At 30.1% G+C, this 14,072-nt stretch overlaps 1 protein-coding gene across 7 annotated transcripts; it reads left to right on the forward strand.

The window, feature by feature from the left end:
• Positions 1-8,968: 8,968 nt before the first annotated feature.
• On the forward strand, positions 8,969-13,830 carry LOC111303920 (hydroxyproline O-arabinosyltransferase PLENTY-like). 7 transcript variants are annotated; one of them, XM_089742767.1, is made up of 9 exons: positions 8,969-9,109; positions 9,419-10,022; positions 10,653-10,720; positions 10,812-11,013; positions 11,208-11,305; positions 11,394-11,463; positions 11,553-11,624; positions 11,795-11,908; positions 12,550-12,950. In XM_089742767.1, exons 2-9 carry the CDS (start codon positions 9,639-9,641, stop codon positions 12,619-12,621), a joined length of 1,080 nt encoding a protein of 359 aa, XP_089598893.1. In that variant the 5' UTR covers positions 8,969-9,109; positions 9,419-9,638; the 3' UTR covers positions 12,622-12,950. The 7 variants fall into 7 exon arrangements, 4 of the variants coding, with proteins under 4 accessions (XP_089598893.1, XP_089598895.1, XP_022756175.2 ...); XR_016327088.1 differs by lacking the exon at positions 8,969-9,109 and adding an exon at positions 12,042-12,122 and having other exon boundaries at positions 9,156-10,022; XR_016327087.1 differs by lacking the exon at positions 8,969-9,109 and adding an exon at positions 13,467-13,830 and having other exon boundaries at positions 9,162-10,022; positions 12,550-12,702.
• Positions 13,831-14,072: the final 242 nt, after the last annotated feature.

The raw sequence follows: 14,072 nt of genomic DNA on the forward strand, positions 1-14,072 counted from the left end.
AATTTGTACCTTCATGAGTGATAGCTAACTTATCCTAATTTTTTTTTTATATTTTCACACAAAGAAGCTCTATTGTACTCATTAGGCCCCAATACACAAAAGAGTGTATGCATTACTTTGGTATTAAGTTGAGCTATCTTCATATCATTGATATCTCATTCACTCTTTTGCTTGATCACCTTTCTACCATCCACTATTTTTATTAAAATTTGAAGATCATTTACAATGACCCTCTAAACTTCATAATCATTAGCTTGAATGAATAACCTCATCCTAGTCTTCCAATATGAGTAGTTATCACCAACAGAGAAAATGGTCTTACAATTGAATGACTTTCATTTTCAAGCGATGTAGCAACTGTTTTATTTGTCATGAGACACACTTCTTGTTGTCCACTATATTTATTGTAGCTTGAAGATGGTTGTTTCACATTGATCACCATATTTCTTTGAGCCATTTTTAAGATCACTCTTAGGTTGTTAAACCTACAAAAAAGAGTATTAACTGTGATACTAATTGTTAGCTCAAAAATTTGAAATAAACCAAAATATGGGTGAATTGGTTTTAATAAAATTTTTAAAATCAATATTTAATAATCACAAATTTTGTAAAATAATTTATCTAAGAAAATAAACACAATAAATGAAAGTAAACAAAAGATAGAGATAGAGAATTGGACATCAAGATTTGTAGAAGTTCGATCTTTTCTTTAAACACTTACGTCTTTTCTTTTAACCTTTCTTACCAAGGAGTTCAATTCACTATGTGTTGAAAGATACAAACTAGCTTCTCAAAGCTTTACATAATCAATACCATAAACTCTTAAAGGTTACCCTTTTAAGCTCACAAACTCACAATATAAAATTTTTGAAGTGTTTTGCAAACTTAAAAAATCTCTCTAAGGCTAGGTGTTTGCTAAATTAAAGTACACAATAATATTGACAAGGGGATTTAGAGAAAAATTGATATAAGTAGGATTTTTTACAATTTTCTCTTTTTGAACTACTTTGAATGCTTGAACAAAATGGTTGGTGAATAACAATAAGTTATCTTAGTTTTTCTTACTCTTGTTTGTAGTGAAAGGCTTCATTTATAGGTAAGAAGAAGTTGAGAGCTATTTTCTTGCATTTAATGCTTCAAACCTATAAAATATCAGACAAAATATAAACGTTATGGCTTTTTGGGCATTAGGGGATCAATCCTTTCCTTTAGGGGATCGATTTGGTTAATTTTGAAACAACCCAAATTTGTGCATGAAAAGCCTTACCTGATCAATCAGGTAATGCACTTGATTGATCCATTCCTTTGGTGATCGATCCTCTAATAGGGGGGATTGATCCTTTTTGTTTATTTTCAAACCAAGATTATATTCTGCCAAGAAAACATATCGATCCTTTTTATGAAGCGATTGATCTTATACTTAGGTGATCGATCCCCTATGTGGAAGGATCAATCCCTTTTCTAAAATTTTTTAACGCAATAGCATTCTATATAAAAAAGTGATCAATCCCTTTGATGGAAGGATCAATCGAGTAGACTGGAAACACCAACTAATCAATCCTTATAGGGAGGAGATCGATCGATTTTTGTCAAAACTTCACAAATTTTACTTTTGAAAGAAAATTAGATTGCTCCTTTTGGCTAAGGGATCAATTTGGTAAGGAAAGAGATCGATCCCTTCTCTTAGGGGATCAATCCCTTCTATTAAAATGTGCCTTAATCCATTTTGTTTTGAGAAATTATCTTATTTTAATTCTTAAATGGATTTTAGTCAGATAGAAGGCTGGAAAAATGTTCAATTTAATATTAGAAGATATTGATTCAAGTTAGGCAAATTTTTGTTTTGTCAAATCAAAACTTTTAATCAATTCAAAACCAATAGAATGTATTCTAGTTTAGATGTAAATGGACACATTAGTCAAAACTTCTATGATGGTATAGAAAATTTTATTGGATATGCTTATTCTCAACCATTCTTTGTAAATAATGGGAAGACTAGGTGTTCTTATTCTATAATATAAGAGTATATGGTATTTAAATATGGATGTTATGTGTAAGCACTTTTATTATAAGAGGTTTACTCTTGGTTATATAAGTTGAGTTTCATATGAAAAGTTATAAGTAAGATGACCATCAATAAGCAGAGATACATTTGAATTAATTAGTGAAGTAAAATTACAAAATTCGTATATTAGAATAGTTATAGATGCTATCTATCTTGATTTTGAGGTAGATGCTTTTCATGTTAGTGATGTAAGAGTTAGAGAAAGATCTAAGTGTAGATTCAGCAAGCTTCTATTCTTTGTTGAATGATGTGGACAAACTGTTGTGGTTAGGTTGTACGAAGCACACAATTCTATTTGTTATGTCGTAATTTTTAAATTATAAATTAGAATTTAACATGAGTAAGTCATATTTTGATTGTTTGATAAGCATAATGAAATATATGTTGCTGTTAAATGATAAATTACCAAAACAATTTTATAAAATGAAAAAAAGATGATAAAACTAGGACTTTGTTATAAGAAAATTCATTTATGCGAAAATAATTACATGTGGTTTTATAAGAAAATAACAAATTTGACATATTGTTCGATATATGATCATCTTTAATATTTAAGGAATAAGTCTTGTGGTGAGAAGAAAAAACATATTCTTTATAAAATCTTATGTTATATGCCACTAATATCGAGATTTTAAAAAATTTATATTTCAAGTAAAACTGCTAAATATATGACATGGCATGTCTACAACCAAAATCATGATGGTGTGCTTCAACATCTTGTTAATGGTGAAGCTTAGGAACATTTCAATCACAACCATGAATCATTTGTAATTGAAGTTCGAAATGTTACATTAGGATTATGTGCTGATGGTTTTTGTCTATTTGGTCAAGTGCAAAACCATACTTTTATTAGTCAGTAGTGATAGTGGTATACAATTTGCTACCATGGTTATGTATGAAGCAAAAATATATCATGTTGAATATGGTCATTCCAGAAAAAGAGTAGTTTAGGTCAAAATATTGATATTTTCTTAAGACCTTTAATAGATGAGTTAAAAGTATTACAATCAAATGGTGTTGTGACTTATGATGCTTATAGAAAATAAAATTTTTGTTTGAAGGTAACTCTTTTATGAATAATTAATTATTTTTCTACATATGATATATTATCTAGATAGAGCATTTATGAAATCTTATCATGTCTTTATTGCTTGGGACAAGAAAAATCTTTTTAATTGGATCGTGGTAAAAAGTCTTGCTTTTTTCGATTGTTATTATTAGTTTTTGCCTTTTAATCATCTTTTTAGAAAGCAAAAAGATAAAGTTCAAAAAAAGGTTGAAGGTGACTCTTTTATTGTTTCATTAACAGGTGAAGAAATTTTAGCTTGGTTGGATAGCTTTCCTGATATAAGATTTGGCACAAAATTTAGTGATTAAAAGTTAGTTGGTTTTGGTGAAAGTTATAATTGGGTGAAGAATAATATATTTTGGGAGTTACCCTATTGGCATATTAATCTTATTCGGCATAATCTTGATATAATGCATATTGAGTGTAATGTCTTTGACAATATCTTTAACACAGTAATGGATGTTAAGGGTAAATAAAAAATAACATAAAGGCTAGACTAGATCTTAAATTGTATTAAAAGTAACTCAAGTTTGATATTGGTTGAAATGAATGTGAAAGTTTTCATGCCTAAAACTTTTTACATTTTAAGCAAAAAGCAAAGAAGAGATGTTTGTGCATAGGTTAAACAATTAAGATTTCATGATAGTTTTGCATCTAACATGACTTGGTTAGTAAACATGGCTGATTGCAAGTTTTATGGGATGAAAAGTCATGATTGTCATGTTTTCATGTAATGATTACTCCTAATTACCTATCATGATTTGGTGCCTAACTCTATTTTGGATGCAGTTATTGAGCTATCTCATTTTTTCAGAGATTTATGTTCTACGAAACCACAAGTAGATCATATGAAAGTGTTAGAAAAAAGTTGTTAAAATAATATGCAAATTAGAAAAAAAAATTTCTCCAAGTTTCTTTGATTCTATGCAATATTTACAGATTTACTTATCTAACAAGGCAAAAATTGGTGGACCTATTCATTATTGATGGATGTATCCATTTAAGAGGTAATAAATATCAATTGTTAGACATTAACATTTATTATTTTAATTTTTGATCAATAATATTTATGTTATGTTATGCTATAAGGCTGACTAGGTTTTTTCATCATCTAAAAAAAATGCACGAATCGAGCATTTAGTTAAGTATCTATATGTGAGGCATATGTTATTGAAGAGATATTCACTTTTTTCTCATTATATTTTGATCCAAATGTGTCAACAAGATTGAATCAATTTTCATGTAATGATGATGAGGGAGTCGTGAAATCTAGATGACGTTTTTCAATTTTTACTTATCTTGGTTGAGAATTGGGTCTACAAGATAAGTCTCGATGACTATCACTGGATGAGCACACCAAGACACATTTATATATTTTATTGAATTATGAAAAGATAAATCTTTACATTTAGTAAGTATTATGTCAACATGATAACTCATGTGTTTCTAGTTAGTTTTTTTTTAAATATTTCTAATTCATAATTTACAAGGATAGGATATTTGATGACTTAATGAGGATAGAATTTGTGAATATAAGTGATGCGAAATTGGAGAAAGCACATAATGCAAGATTTCTGCAATGATTAAGACAATTTGTAACTTTAGAGCATAATAACATATATGAATAAAAATGGTAAATTACATGAATAGTCACGTAACTATAAGGGTTATTTTAAAATGGTCACCAAACTATTAAAATTTTTAATTTAGTCACTAACATTTAAAAAAGTATTTTTTTTGTCACTAAGCCATTAATCTTTAATAGAATCCTAATTGCGCACACCACTTATGATGTCAATTGCCACATGGCATGTCCACATCATAAAAAATATCATATAACTAAAGCTAACATGTCATTAACAATAAAAATTAAAACAAAATATGATTTTTTTTTCATTTTTTTTTTCGATAATAAAATTTTTATTTCCTTTCTCTTTCCTTCATTATTCCTACTTTTCTAATCATCCATTTCCCTTTACTTCAAACAGATAGACTAAAGTTTGAGGCAAATAAAGTCATCATCAATAGCTAAAACATGCATACCAATTGGAAACGAATCATTGTTGTCATCTTCATCATTGGAACCACCCATTCTCTCTTTCTTCATCATTGATAAAATAAACAATTGAAACAACCCATGAGACAATAGAGCAAAACCCATATAGCCATATAGCAAACAATTTCAATATTTTCAAGTTTATTTACTATTTTTTAAAACCCTAAAATAAAATCTAAATAACCAAAATCATATAAAAAATCAGATAACCAAAACCTTTAAACAACCACCATTATCCTCACCCAAACCACATTTTATCACCATAAAAAAAAGTTATTTTTACCTTAAAAAATGACAATTAGAAAAAGAAAAGCAAGAAAAAAATAAAATATCAATTTCATCATTTAAAAGATGAAGCAAAACAAAGTATAAAAAAACCAAAAAAAAAAAAAAATGAAAGGGTTTTGGGTTTGGCTTATTCTAGAAGATTTTGGGACTTGAAAATTAAGGGAAATGAAGGTCAAAGGTAGAGGAGAAACAAATTACAATGTGGTTAAGTTTAGAGTGACGAAGATGCACATTTTGGGTTTGAAATCATATGACTAAATCCTAAATCTAAGCCTTTTAAGGATTTAAAAAAAAAAAAAACTAATTGAAAGAGTGAAAACAGAAAGAAAAAAAATCAGGAAAGATCTTTTGGGGCATTTTTAGTGCTGACAAACAATGATAAACACAGTGGATGTGGATAAAAAAACTAGGTTTCTTGAGTTTTTTTAATAATTGTGGCTATATTTTAGATAGAGAAAATATAAAGAAAGAAGAAAATTTGGGAAAAAAGAAAAGAAAAAGCAAAAAAGTGAAAAAATTTTTAAAATTGACTTTTATACATAGTCAGCTAATGTAACATTTAACAGTTGATGTGACATATCTAGTCAGTATTCTGTTAAAAATTAACGTCAGTGATAAAAAAAAACTTGTTCAAATGTTAGTGACTATATTAAAAAATGTAATAGTTTAATGGTCATTTTAAAAAGACCCATATAGTTAAGTGACTATTTATGTATTTTACCCAAATATAAATAATATTTTCATATAATTAAAAAAAATTATCAATTTGAATGTTTTACGATCAGATAGGTTGAAAAAAAATGGTGAAATTGATCATCATCTAGTTGAGATAGCTTATGGCCTTGGATGCATGGTTAGTTGTTTTAAGGGTTGTTTTGTGAATGGTTAGTTGTTTTAAGGGTTGCTTTGTGAATGGTTTTAAATTTCATATCGTTAACTATGGCCAAAGTCAAAAGACGATGACTTATGAGTTATATGTGAGAGGAAGTTATTATAATAACTATTAAGGTGACTTTTATGATATGTTGGAAGATATCATTAAGTTAGAGTATTTTAGAGCAACGAATAAAGTTGAATTTTTTAAATGTCATTGGTTTGACACGGAGAAGAGGGTAAAGGTTGATCCTGTCATGGTCTTATTAAAATTAAATACAATTAAATGTTTGCTAGTAATGAACCATTTGTCTTAGCTTCGCAAGTACATTATGTTTCCTATACAAGCTATTTTTTTAAAAGAATGGATCAAAATAATTGGTGAGCAGCCTTTAAAACAAAGGTTGGGAGTACATATTGGGTAACTAAAAATGATGAAGATGAAGACTGATTTAAATACAGATGTGCACCTAGAAGTTGAAGTTTCTATTCTATGTAATATTACTATCTTAGAAAAACTTGATAATCCTATAATTCTTATTGTTAGTGATTATGAAGAGATAGATTATGAACAAGTGATTCGAGCAAAAGAACAAGAAAATAATAATGATGATAAAACACATAAGTTTGTTTACATTAGCAACGATTGATGTATTAGTATGTCTTTTAGTGCTATATATAATATTTATTCGATGTGGTCAATATATGTAATGTTAAATATAATAGTTGATTTGGCTTATTTTTAGTATAATGTTTTGATATGTTTATTTGTATATATTTTGCTCTTTTCATCTAATATTCTAATACAAAAGTAATATTATATATGTTTGTTATTGTTGTGCTTTTAAAATTTTTACAAAATGTTTATGTTCTATATGACAAATATGATGGAACATTGTGCAAAAAGTTCTGTTCATTGAGGTGTTTTTACAATAAGATCTATGAAAAATGATTCACGTATCAGGTCATCAACAACATCGATACAGCATGATCCCTAATACAGGTATTCTTAACCATCGATACAGTATAATCTACCATACAAGTCATCTTTCGCACTGATGATAGATTATCCATCAACGAAGCATAACATAAATCCATTATTCGCTGACAAGCCACCACTTAAAAAAGCAAAAAGTACAATAACAAGGTAGAGGACTAGGGGAGCAAACAAAAAATTACCGACTCTGTTAAATCTAAACAAGTAGTTGTGGATTACTCTGCTAGTAGAAAGGTATGAGATATTTTTTACAATAAAAATTTTCTTATTGTTATTTGTTTTTTAAAGAACTCGTATAATTTAAGTAATCTTACTAAAAAATGGATGTTGGTAGTTATTTTGAGCAATCAACGATTAATTTAATAGTTTTAGGAATAATTTAAGCGAATTTTACTAATCCTTGATCGAAATGAGGTAAAGTTCTTACACTAGTGAAGTTTATGATGTTTAATAAATTTAAGGTAGTAATTAGATTTTTTTATATATTTTTTTTATTTGAACGAAAAGATTAAATTCTTATTAATCACTTATTGTATTTCAATATTACTTATGCTAAGAAAAATGTTAATGAGCTGAATCAAATGATATTCTAGTTCAATGGGCAAGGAATAATATTTTCAAGAATCCATTAAAAAAGTAAACATAGTGTAAAAGATTGACTATAATTATATAAATAAATAATTCAAGGAATGCCATCAACAATTTAATTCATTTGAAAAGTACAATTAGATAGGCTGTGGCCTTTCTATAAATTAAAAAAGAAAAAACTGCAATTGCCAAGAAGGCATTGATTTAATGGCAATGAAGATGTCTTGAAATGAGCCCTAGGTTAAAGTTTTATTGTATGTGAGTTAATTGCTTAGTTATATTATAATTTATTAGTTGATTGTTTTAGTTTATTAATTAATTATTTAATAATTGTAAGTTAATTATGATATAATAGTTTGATTATTTAGTAGATTATATAAATATAATATTTGATTATAATTGTAACTTTAAAAACAAAAAACCTTACAATTAAATGAGTTAGGCAAGTCTTGGGTAAAAAATAAAAAATAAAGAATACATAAAGAAATGAAAATGAAATATATAAAACTAATTTGTTCTATAATTAAAAATTGAATAGACTACCACATGCATATTTAATTATTTGAAAATGTATATGGTTATCATGTTAGACTATCACATTTAAGATTAAGTAATTAGGCTTTTTTTAAAATTTAATGTTGTTAAGGTTTATAATATATGATCACTAGAACATATAATATTAGATTAAAAAAATCAAACTCAATTATTTAAATATTAAATATATTCATCCATAGTTGAATTTAATATTCAAATACTATATTAGATTTATTATTTAAAAGAATTTTTTTTTAAAATTTCCCAATAATTTATGAAAGTGAAAGCAAAACTATTTTGATGTGGATTAACATAGGATGAGATAAAGCAAAGAACTGAAGTGACATGCCAAATCCAATTAAACCTTGTGGCCACACGCATAAAAATTTGTCACGCCAAAGCAAAGATTCACTGTCTTAAAATGAACACATCAGTTCAGTTGCCCAACAAGTAGGCCCCCAGAGTTTTAACCACGGCACCCTTGTCTTTTGCCATTATAGTTTGGAGTTTAGTTTAGAGCTTAGACATTAGAAGCATTCAACCTTTCCGACTTGTCAAACTTACGCGTCTTAATTCAAAGCGTTGAATGAAAACCCAAAATCTCAAATGACTCTGTAACTTCTCCCACACTCTCTTCAGGTACTACATTCATCTCTCATTCTCTCTTATGTTCTTTTTTTCGTTTTTTTTTTTTTTTGTTTTCTTGGGTTTTGTTGCTTCTATAATTTTTGACTTCCGGGTTAAACTCCGTTTACTTGTATTTTTTTTTTTTAAGTTGAATAGCAGATCTGTTCTTTGAAAATTGTGAATTCTGATTAATAACCAGATTCACCCCTTTTTTTAGATTGAATTATTATTATTTTTCATCCTTCCGCTTTAAAAAGTGCCATTTTCATTCAGCATTCACTCATATCTTACTGCCTTGTTGCTTCCAATGCACTGATGCAGATTCATTCTTTGGATCTCTGAGCGATTTATGATTCATTAACTGAGTTTTGAAATAAAAGGTATTCTTTACTCGCTGCAATTCTATAACGTATAGCAGCAAATTTGCGCGGTTCAATGGCATTATTGTGAATTTTCTCTCCAATGTTGCTCTAGATAGCATAATTTGAATTAGTTGCGTTGCGGCTGTGAGAAGGCAGGGTTTTGTATTGTATGGTAAAAGATGAAGCGTGTTTCACCACTCTTTTTTGTACTTTTAATCCTTGGTTTTTTCTTTGCAACCTATAATTTGTTGACTATGATAATACACTATACGACCTCTAGTTCAGAGAATTGGGATTTTTCTGATTCTATTATTGGAATGCCTGAGAAGTTGAAGGAAGGTGGGGGTTCTAATTCAAAGTACCATGTTGCTCTCACGGCAACTGATGCTCCATATAGCCAATGGCAGTGTCGGATTATGTATTATTGGTATAAGAAGGTAAAAGATATTCCCGGGTCAGATATGGGAGAGTTTACTCGAATTTTGCATTCAGGGAAGCCTGACAATTTGATGGAGGAGATTCCAACTGTTGTTGTCGATCCTCTTCCAGAGGGTTTAGATCGGGTGAGTCTTCTGCTGTGTAGTGTTTCACTTCTTCATTTCCCCATATATGTTTGAACATGAAGAATTTAATGAGCATCATGCATGATTTTTTATTAGAGGGACATTTTTTATGATATGTTGTTTGCTTGTGTTTAGTAAGGAAGATAACAGATTAAGGAAAGTTTATGGGATGCTTTAGTGCTTTAAAATATCAATTAAAGGATGAAGGACCAACTTTCACTCTCTCCATCAATTATGATTCCTGAGCTAGAGCATGGAGGAAAGATACGAACATTATTTTTCATTTTTCTTGTAATCTTTTGATTATTGACTTCTATTTAAATGAATTTAATATTGGATATTTTACCAAAGGCTCACTTATGTCAACTAGCCTAGCATCATTTCAGAGTATTGGAGGGGAAGGAACAAAACCAAACTGATAGATATAGAATTTATTTTTGGCAAATCTATATATATAAAGCAAGCTCATTCAAAATGTGTCACTGTGAATCAAAGATGTTCTGTATTTTTTTCACTTGAATCATATTTTTAGAGTGAATCCTCCATCAGCATTAGTTCAAAGGCACAAACTGAACTAAAGACACCTCCTTGTTTCAACTTATTCTTATTCTGTCTCAATGCCATCTTCAGGGTTATATTGTCTTAAATAGACCATGGGCTTTTGTGCAATGGTTGGAAAAGGCAACAATTGGTGAAGAGTGAGTTTTTTTTTTAACCGATAAGACCATTCATGTTTTCCACTCTTCCTTTACATGATCTGAAAGTTACTACATTTTATGACTGATGCAGATACATTCTAATGGCGGAACCTGACCATGTATTTGTAAATCCTTTGCCTAACTTGGCTCATGGAAAACATCCAGCAGGGTTCCCCTTTTTCTACATTAAGCCAGCAGAACATGAGCATATTATTAGGAAGTATTATCCCAAGGAGAAGGGTCCTGTGACAAATATTGATCCAATTGGCAATTCTCCTGTGATTATTAGAAAGGTAGCACTTTATGGTTGTGGTAGCTTGTGTGGCACATTTGATCTGAGCATAAATCACCATTCAATTATTTTGATATTATACATTTTCTTCATTTTTTATGCAAATTTAAAGTATAATTTCTTGTGTTCAGCCTCATTATCTCTTTGGTTTCAGCCATAGTAGTTTTATATGTTTATATGTTTTATATGCTTCAGTCTGTGCTGGAGAAAATTTCACCTACATGGATGAATGTGTCTTTAAGAATGAAAGATGACCCAGCAACTGATAAGGCATTTGGATGGGTTCTAGAAATGTGAGAAACATTTTTGTAATTTTGTCTTAATTATATTCTTTTGGCTGATATGATCTTTTGACATGGGTGAACGTTCAACTGAGCTTAGGTATGCATATGCTGTGGCATCAGCACTGCATGGTGTGTGGCATATACTTCGTAAAGACTTTATGCTCCAGGTTTTAATGATGCATGATGAGCCTTTTTTCTCTCTCAATGACCTTTAGCCACCATTTGAAGTTTAACTTCCATCTCTGTTTGTTGTCAGCCACCATGGGATTTGGAAGTAGGGAAGAAGTTTATAATCCATTATACTTACGGCTGTGACTATAATTTAAAGGTACAACCATACAAGGATCTCTCTCTCTCTCTCTCTCTCTCTCTCTCTCTAATTTATTGTTTTTGAAGTCTACTGTGCAAGTTGTAATTTGTTTACCTCTTTAAGTTGAAAATTTGTTTTTCTAGCCATATTTTGTGCCACAAGTTCTTCTCTCTGATTTGGTATTACAGGGAGAATTAACATATGGAAAGATTGGAGAATGGCGTTTTGACAAGAGATCATATCTCAGTGGGCCTCCACCAAGAAACCTCTCTTTGCCCCCTCCTGGTGTTCCTGAAAGCGTGGTAAGTTCATCCATTTGGGAAAATATAAATATGGGCCACCTGGTGAATATAGAAGTTGATAGCAGGATCATTGAGTAAAAAGAATTCAAACCACACCTAGAGTGAATTTTTCATCATTTACTGTGCACAACAGCAGGATCATTGAGTAGAAAGAATTCAAACCACACCTAGAGTGAATTTTTCATCATTTACTTTGCACAACAGCATGATCCAGGTAATGGTTGTAATCAGTGTCTCTTCAGTAATGGTCAATCAAATTGTCTTTGTACTTTTGTACTCAGTTCAAAATATGTTGCAGATGCTTCAATCTTCAAGGTGTAGGCCAAATGCCTAGAAAGAAGATTGAAGCATTATTTGGGAAATTTAAATTCTTATTTTGGGAAACTTAATGTGATTGTTGATTGACGTTAAGTTGGTGATAATCGATGCTGGAAGTACTACTGAGTAGTTCTGCTATTGCCTACAAAAGCAGTAGCAGAATCAGTGGATCACCCTATTAGGGCTGTTTTCCCACTCCCTGAAGCCCATTTAAATAAATTCACCAAATTAAATAGTTTTCTCCACAAACTTTTGAGTTGCAATACATGTAATTTTTATCTTTCTCTCTGTATTTACAAATCTGATCATTCCAATATCTGCAGGTGAGACTTGTGAAGATGGTGAATGAGGCTACTGCCAATATTCCAAATTGGGACACTTTAAATCGTGGCTGAGATTTAATCTAATTAGTCTATGCATCCATTCTTTTGCTTATATCAATCTCCCTCAAAAGAGAGTTATCAACATAAACACAGGTACTTAGACAGCAGTATACATAGAGAAAAGGATATGTTCTCCAAGTAAATGAGCGATGATATATCATTTTTTACATGTCTTAGTACAACCATGAATACCTTTTTTTTTTTTATGTGCATCTCTTAAATCTGTTGGTCTATTTAATGATTTTGCTCGTCAAGTTTTATGGACTGTAAATCAAATATTTCTTTTGAAATTTAAAATGTCAACGATGCATATCATTAAGAGTTGACAATCTTTTATCTCATGAATGAGTCATTGCTTTCACTTTGCTAGCAAACATAGCAATTCTCTATTTCTTTTAGAGCACCTAAACCTACATAACGAACAGGCATAGAAGCATTTTACTAGATACCTATTTGGTAGAGAGGAGGGGTTGAAAATGGTCATTTTCTTTTACTTAGTGATACTTTGGTTAAGTTTTATGCATATATGATCACATAGTGAAATTTTTGTATAATAGCCATGTATGTTCAGTGTTAGGATGAAACTTGGTTGCACTTCCATTCCGATCAAAGATTTTTCAGCGCCTACAGAATAATGTTCATGGCATATCTCATGGATGCTTTGATGCACAGTAAATGACACAAACTCTTTTGGATAATTCAAAGAAGTTTGTGTTATCTCCACCTTTCTCCCTCTCTGTATGCTAAATGCAAAATGACCATTGCTATATTTCTTAACATTTGCTTTGTCTCTCGAGTGCTTATATGTATGAACTCTTCTTATGGTTGTTGAGATGAGGGTTTTGATGATCTTGTAGTTAGGGATGGCCTCATTTGAACAATCTGTTGTCCATCAGCTCCAATTTTATTAGCAGAACGTCCTGCTTCGAGGAATCGTTTTAACTGCATGTTTCATGTACTCTTTCCCTTTATTGATGCTCATTTGTTTTCCTAACTTAGTGGGGATATGATCCCCTTTAGCACTGCCACCAGCTGCCGCAGTTCTTGCTGGAACTGGCTAAGCTTGGCCTCTTCATTTGCCTGCCTGGCCGGCATTGGGACTAGTTCTTATCATATAGCATTTTTTACACTAACACGTGACAGCAATTACGCCTATTTATAAGGGGAGTATTTTAGCTATAATTTTTTTTATTACAATGCGTCAATTATCCAATTACAATAAAAAAATTGTGAGGGTCTATTTATAAGAGTGGATTCCACATAATGTTTTGGTAGATTTTACATAATTTTAAAATCTAATTGGTTAATTATAGTTCAATTATTATAAGTGATATGCTTTCATACATATACAAGCATGGATGATTTAGCCAGTAAAATAAGAACTATAAAATTCCCTAGTTTTGCTCCTCTTTTCTATACTTCTAGTGTGTAGACATGGTAATACTTAATAACAGAAAAAAAAA

The sequence above is a fragment of the Durio zibethinus genome, chromosome 13 (genome assembly GCF_047325235.1).
Source record: "Durio zibethinus cultivar Kanyao isolate XHJ-2024 chromosome 13, ASM4732523v1, whole genome shotgun sequence".
In the NCBI taxonomy this organism is placed as follows: Eukaryota; Viridiplantae; Streptophyta; class Magnoliopsida; order Malvales; family Malvaceae; genus Durio; species Durio zibethinus.